General features: G+C 40.3%; 1 protein-coding gene across 1 annotated transcript; it reads left to right on the forward strand.

Moving 5' to 3' along the window:
• Positions 1-1,516: 1,516 nt before the first annotated feature.
• Positions 1,517-7,060, forward strand: ddx10 (DEAD (Asp-Glu-Ala-Asp) box polypeptide 10). Its single transcript, XM_029429529.1, has 2 exons — positions 1,517-3,026; positions 4,022-7,060. Exons 1-2 carry the CDS (start codon positions 1,689-1,691, stop codon positions 5,195-5,197), a joined length of 2,514 nt encoding a protein of 837 aa, XP_029285389.1. The 5' UTR covers positions 1,517-1,688; the 3' UTR covers positions 5,198-7,060.
• Positions 7,061-7,658: the final 598 nt, after the last annotated feature.

The following is a 7,658-nucleotide window of genomic DNA, read 5'->3' on the forward strand; positions in this document are numbered from 1 at the left end:
TTTGCTTTTCCCTTTGTGACAAGTACAAGTGTCTGCTGGGAAATAGGCCCACAGATATAAAAATATATCATTCATAAAATGCAAGTAACTTTGACTTTCTGTTGAATCTTACAACATACTCTGCTGAAGGATGCCAAAGTCGAGAGAGCTACTATATACTGTGTACTGTAAACATATTGCTGAGTCAATGGATTTGCATTCTTTTCAGCTACCAACAGTATACAATTAAGCTACTAACAAAAATGTTGTCATAGTAGTGGTAGCATAGTTTTTTGTCACAGTAGTGTCCTGCAATGTTTGACGCCTTTCTTTTTATTTAAAATGTTTTTATAATCAGTTTTTTTTACACTATAATAATAAATGTTAAATGTGTTATTTCCTATTATTTTCAACGGTTTGTCTTAAAGTTAACTTTGCATCTAACGATTAGTAGTTGGTCCACAGGTTTTGGAGTTTGATACAATTTATAAGCTTTTATTTTGGAATGAAATTCATATAACTTCCGTGTTGCTTGTTTTTAAGGGACATGTGATCCGGAAGCGTCACAGCGTTTATCGCTGTTGTAGTTTATCGCTTTAATGATTTAAAAATGAAAAATGAAATGGGAACTTGTGTTAGGAAAATCGAAAGTACATCAGTTTCTCTATGGACAAGCTGATAGTTGCCCATGCTGTTAACTTCTTCACAGTTTGACCAATGTGCCCTGAGACTCCATTTGACAAAATTATAGTATAGTTAAAGGTTAGAATTAATATAATATATTTTTTTATGAGGAAAAAAAAGCAAATATACATGATATTCAGTGATATGAATAAGTATTTATTATATTATTGTATACGTCGTGCTACTCCAATGACAGGGTCAGCCTCCCAGGTCGCGTCAGATTCTCCAACTCAGTATTTAGTTCTTGTAGATTTACTATAAATCTACAATGTAGAAGGTCCAGACCATGGTCCAGACTAGACATCCTTATCTTTGAATCCCTGCTACTTTTATATCTACATCTATGTATTACATTATTTACTACCTTATAACTTACTTTTCAGGTAGTGATATCATTATTTATGATCTATATTTGTTTTCAGTACAAATCATCATATACATATAAAGTAGAGGAAAAACATTGAAATAAGAAAATAAACGTTGATTACACAAATGTGGGATGCTTGACAATTCTGATAATTTATCTTAGAATTTCATCATGTTTGTTCTCATATGTGATATTTTCAGAGAAACGTGAGATAATAGAAAATAGGCCTATGGACCTTTTTGTGTTTTTCTGTGTTTTACACATGCCCATAAATATATAAAAATTCAATTTTTATATATTTATAAGCAATTTATTCATTAATACAATTTTTAAAATGGTATTAATGAATACATTGCTGCAGCTCTAGTCCAGTTTAAAAGTCCAGCAGGAAGAATGCTTTGAAGGGTCACAAATAATAAAAACATGATATTTTAACAGAGAATACAACAATGAGACATAGAAAGGGTACAATAGATGTCCCAATAGTTCTTTTTGCAGGTTTAATGCAGGAGGTGCGCCTAGGTAATTTGGAGAACAAGTCGCGCTATGATGACGTCGTGCTCCATGCGACGAAGAGCAGTATTTTCCACGCTGTTTACTTGAAGGTGCTGTTTGTGTGTTTTTAACTGGCATTTCTGGCTCTGTTTTATCTTAAATCATGGAGAAAAAATCCAGCGGGAAGAAACCTAAACCCATGAAGATGAAAGACGGCACCGACCCCGTCAAAAACTTCCAGAAATGGAAGAAAAAATACAACAAGACGAAAGCACGAGTAAAGGAAGACAGGCCACCGAAGAAGCCTGAGTGGCAGGTCGAACGGGAGTACATCGACAGGCTTGTTAGCAGGTATGAAGACATAAACTCCAAGGAGGCTGTCAGGTTTTCAGACTTCCCCATTTCAAAGAAAACCTTGTTAGGTTTGCAGGGGGTTCAGTACAGACAGCCAACAGAGATCCAGAGGCAGACAATCGGCTTCGCATTGCTCGGTAAAGATGTCCTCGGCGCGGCTAAGACAGGCTCTGGGAAGACTTTGGCCTTCCTCATACCGGTGCTGGAGTGTCTGTACCGCCAGCAGTGGAGTTCCATGGACGGCCTGGGTGCTCTCATCATATCCCCCACCAGAGAGCTCGCCTACCAGACCTTCGAAGTCCTCCGCAAGGTGGGCAAGAACCACGAGTTCTCCGCGGGGCTCATCATCGGCGGGAAGGACATCAAGAGTGAGTCAGAGAGGATCCACCGCACCAACATCGTCATCTGCACCCCGGGCCGGCTGCTCCAGCACATGGACGAGACTGCCACCTTCCACGCCTCCAACCTCCACATGCTAGTTCTGGACGAGGCAGACCGCATCCTAGATATGGGTTTCGCGGATACACTTAACGCCATTGTGGAAAACCTCCCCAAGTCCCGGCAGACGCTGCTGTTCTCTGCCACGCAGACCAAGTCGGTCAAAGACCTGGCCCGGCTCAGCCTTAAAGACCCAGAGTACGTGTGGGTTCACGAGAAGGCTAAGTTCAGCACGCCGGCCACCCTGGAGCAGAGTTACGTGGTGTGTGAGCTCCATCAGAAGGTCAACATGCTCTACTCGTTCATCAGGAGCCATCTGAAGAAGAAGATTATTGTCTTCTTTGCCTGCTGCAAGGAGGTGCAGTACATGTTCCGGGTCCTCTGTCGCCTCAGACCCGGCATGCCCATCTTGGCTTTGCATGGCAAGCAGCAGCAGATGAAGAGAGTGGAGGTGTACAATGACTTCATCCGGAAGCAGAACGCTGTGCTCTTTGCCACCGACATAGCCGCCAGAGGCCTGGACTTCCCTGCCGTCAACTGGGTGCTGCAGTTTGACTGTCCGGAGGATGCAGACACCTACATCCACAGGGTAGGCCGGACTGCCAGGTACAAGGAGGGGGGAGAAGCCCTCCTGCTCCTGCTGCCCTCTGAGGAGAAGGGCATGGTTGGCCAGCTGCATGAGAAGAAGGTTCCCATCAATAAGATTCAGGTGAGACCTTAAACACCCACAGCACAACAATACAAACACAATGAGCCAATAAATAGAAACCAGTGTACAATGTTATGTGATCCAGCTATATGGTCATATGTAAGCTGTGGTTTGTGTTGATGTTGTATTGGATTGCACTATACAACTCCTGTTCAGGTCTCAGTTTAAAGCCAAAGAAACAGGGCAATAAACAGCATATACAACATCACACAACACTCAGAGAGCACGGGATGCTGTCCCGTACTTAGGTGGAAACAATAAAGTGCGCAGGTATAAATTAGATTACATCATGCATTACAAAGTAGACTATAAGAAACAGATTGTTGCTGTGGTATTATTTTAAATATATATTTTTCTGTGCTGTGAGCAACACAATCTAATTAAAAATGTTCAGAAAACTTTTTTTGTTTTAAAAAAGACAAGATACTCACAAAATAATCACCTCCTCAGCAAAATATTGCGCTACTAGTAGGGCTCAGTGATATGCCAAAATCTTCCATCAAGATATAGGGCCATTCATATCTCGATAACGATATATATCACGATCCAGAATGTTTTCTGGTAATTAAATTATTAAATCGTCTATATTAAATAACTACATGGCAAAACCTAATTTTGTTTACATTGTAGTGCAAAGTGAACATAACGGTTTCAAGTGAAATTATATAGAAAAAATAAATACATATTTCCAGCTATACACTAACTATGTTTTCAATTTTTTTTATACAATTGGTATGTGCTTGTTAATATTGACTTAGACGTAATAGTGTATCACAATATCTCTGTATATGATTTCATCGCGATATGATTCCACTGAAAGGTGATAAATGATCCTATTAAATTACTGTCAGTACTAGCTACGAACAACTCCTCCGGTTGCCTTTTTAATTGCAACACAAACAATACAAATATATACGTGAGTTACTTTCAACAACAAAAGAAAAGTAGACAACATTCGTATTTATTGATTTTTTTTTTCTTCTAATTAATTCCAGGTGAACCCAGAAAAACTGCAGAATATTCAACAGAAGCTGGAGGCCTTCCTGGCTCAGGAGAAGGAGCAGAAGGAGAGAGCTCAGAGATGTTTTGTTTCCTACCTGCGCTCCATCTACCTGATGAAGAACAAAGAAGTGTTTGATGTCTTTAAACTCCAGATTCAGCAGTATGCCGGTTCTCTGGGCCTCGCGGTGGCTCCGAGGGTGCGCTTCTTAAGTAAAGCTCAGGCAAAGAGATCTGTTAAAGAAGGGCAGAGAGAAGAGGAGCAGTCTGAAGAAGAGGAGGATCTGAGGAGCTTCAAGGCCCAGCTGAAAGGAAATGTTCCTCATGAGGAAAGTCAGAGCTCACAGTCAGAAGATTCAGTTGATGATGATGATGATGAGGAAGGTGGTATTGAAGAAGAGGTGGATCAGTCCAAGGTACTACTTCTGGGTTCAGATGACAACGAGGATGAAGATGATCTAAGAGACTTGGACCTGCTGACAGTCAAAAGAAAAGATGTCTTCAATCTGACGGGGGGCGAGGAGAGTCCTGAGGAACCTGCTGAGGACTTCCAAAAGAAAATGGAAAAAGAGACAAAGTTCAAAGAAGCCAAAAAGGTCCTTAAGAGAAACTTCCAAGTCAACACCAAAGTGGCTTTCAGCGAAGAAGGAGAGGCTGTGCAGCTGTGGCCTCCAGTCCAACGAGCAGTGACTGGTGATGGGGAGGAAGAGGAGGGGCTTTCAGGTATCAACATGGAGAAGGCCAGGGAGAGGCTGAAACGTGAGGACCAGGAGTTTGACAAACAGGAGTACAGACGCAAAGTGAAAGCCAAACACCAAGAGAAGAGGCTGAAGGCGAAGGCAGCGAGGAGGGAGGCCAGTAAGCAGCACGGACAGAAATCTGACGACGAGGACGAGGTGTTTGCTTACCTGGCCAATCACAGTGAAGACGAGTTTGACCCCAGCACCCTGCCGGACCCTGACACAATACACTCTGAGGAGGAGGAGGATCAGATAACTGCAGCTAAACGGCAGCACAGCAGTGAAAGCAGTGATGAGGAAGAGAAGGAGCTCACAGCGGGGAAGAGAAAGAAAGTGAGGCAACAGAATGATGAGCACAAAGCCCTGGACACTGGCCTGTCTCTGGCTGAAGATGAGGAGTTAGTCTTACATCTGCTCGGAGGGCTGAGGTAGAGGAAATTGAGAGGTCTCGGGGGATTTAGGGAAGCTTTAAAAATAGTATGAAGTCATCAGTTCTAACAAAGTCTGTAGATAAATGAGAAAAGCAGTGTTGCAAATCCATAACATTGGAGGACTCAGAGTAATGAACTGAGGCATCAGAGGATCCTGATGTTAAGTCCACAACACGGGTCAATATTTTACAACTCTCATAATGCAACCAATACCATCTTTCATTTAAACCTCAACAAAAGTACAATTATTATTTGTCTATAACATTACATTTACCTGACTAAATAAGCAACAATCAACATCTTTAAGTATTATTGTGAGTCTCTCTCAGCAAATGTGTTTCACCAGGAATGTGTCGGAGGTTTGATCACATTTAATTGACAATAACCAAACAACCCACAGACTGTTGGAGCTATTCAGAACCAATTCTGATTCAACTTTTCTTACATTTGTTAAAATACCACACCTTCAGTTTGTAATGCAGGATTTCTGTTATAAATTATGTGTAAAAATGTGTAAACCCAAGCTGAAATATCCCTGACGACATCATTATCAAATGACATCATCAGGGTTATTTTGTCATACTTAACAAAGCTGCTTGAGAAGACATGATACCACTGTTTTTACAGGCTGAGTAGTATGTTTGTAGAGTGCCGCTTTAATTTCTAAATTTGATGTTGAGACTATTAAAAGCATTACTGCAGCCTTGAGTTTATAGCAAGAATGAATGTTTTTGACTCTGGACGTCACATTCATGAGAGCTGAATTAAATGCATGTGAATCTAGAATCTCCGCAGTACACGCTTCCATGAGTTGAGGCCTAATTCTGCTTTTAATTAGTTCATCCAACGTGTCGTCCCACCACATCTAACCTCAGTGCTTCTAAAAGTCACATTCTGTCCTCAAAAGCAATCCTAGTGTGCACTCAGTTGTACACACACGTGACGGCGGTACTTGTGTTCTTCTGAGAGAGAAGTTTAAACCCTGTTTAGTCTTTCACAGCTTTACATATCTGAGCAACCGCACATTGTGAGTGCTAACTGCCATCACACACAAAGGAAAATAATTAGCAGAGCTCCTATGCCCTGAATCACAAAAAATAGCAATTTTGTGTTTGCACAACAGACAGGACACCTTATGTGAATTCACCAATCAGATCATTCTCCAAATATTCACATTGTAATATAGATAGACAATATACATGAATATACAGTACAAATAGAATATGTATGTGATTTAGGAAGCTCATATGCTTTTTATTGTGACCAAATCTGTATCCAAAAAAGTAGTTAACATTATTAACAAGCATTTATTTGAATCAGTTCACATAGCAAATTGTCTTACCACTTGTGAATTCCCCCTTTTATTTTTACTTGTTTTACAAAAAAAGCAGAAGAAACAGGCATCATTCCTGACTGACTCTGTATGGCAATGAAGAGTCAAATGCCAGTAAACACAAATTCTGTAAAGGGGTTTGGTTCTTTGTCCACTGACTTGCAGATCAAGAGAATATTTTCCTTTTTCATAAAAATTAATATACTGTCCCGATGGAAACACGTTAGTCATTTAAAAAATGTCTCATGGTAAAATAATTTGCAAAATTCTGTAATCGTCAAGACTAAAACTCAAAAAGGTTTTCATCACGTGATTACCATGATGATACAGTGATTCCCCTTTTAGAGCTGAAACAGTCAGATGTAACGCTATGTATAAAACACGTGTCTCCTGCAGGTGGCGGTAGAGGGACTTGAATACACAGTCTGACTGATCTTCCTCCTCAGTGAGATATTTCCATGCTCAAAGGTTCCTCCATCTACTACTGCACGGATTGGTTCAAACGTGATGAATAAACTGGAGTAAAAAGCATTACAAGTCGTGTCAAAAGTAAATGTTTCATGGTATAATACTACTATCCTCATTTGTTATAGTCTTTCGATATCAAAGCAGCTTATATTTATTTGGACACATGCATATAAACTGTATATGGTTCTACACCATGCTATTGTAGAACAGCAACTTCTCCACTAGTCAAGTAAATGTTAACATGTTATGCTTTCTATATAGTTTAGTTACGCAGCTTCGGTTACTTGGAACCAGCTGCAAAATGAGCTGAAACTCAGAGAGCTGGTCTCTCTGAACAGACTTAAAGCGACTCTTAACGACATTGAAGCCGCTGTGTCTGTAAATGCTTTGATTAATGTTATGATTGTGACTGTTTTTGATTTGTCGGTAACTATGCTGCTGCCTATCTTGGCCAGGACTCTTGAAAAATAGATTTATTCATCTCAATGAGACATATCCTGGTAAAATAAAGGTTATAAATAAATAGTCAGATACTTATATGCAGGTTTTTCATCCCAGGCTAACTTGGGATAATATGTTCTTAGTATGTATTTAAATTAGCTACATGTCTGTCAATATTTATTGCATTCAGGGTGGTTGATGGCCCCGCTCTGTTCAAGGG

The sequence above is a fragment of the Cottoperca gobio genome, chromosome 4, assembly GCF_900634415.1.
Source record: "Cottoperca gobio chromosome 4, fCotGob3.1, whole genome shotgun sequence".
NCBI lineage: Eukaryota > Metazoa > Chordata > Actinopteri > Perciformes > Bovichtidae > Cottoperca > Cottoperca gobio.

Excerpts from the sequence above, each read along its gene's own strand:
- ddx10 (XM_029429529.1), top strand. The coding sequence starts at position 1,689 with ATGGAGAAAAAATCCAGCGGGAAGAAACCTAAACCCATGAAGATGAAA. Across the intron at positions 3,027-4,021 it reads TTCCCATCAATAAGATTCAG|GTGAACCCAGAAAAACTGCA; the intron begins GTGAGACCTTAA and ends AATTAATTCCAG.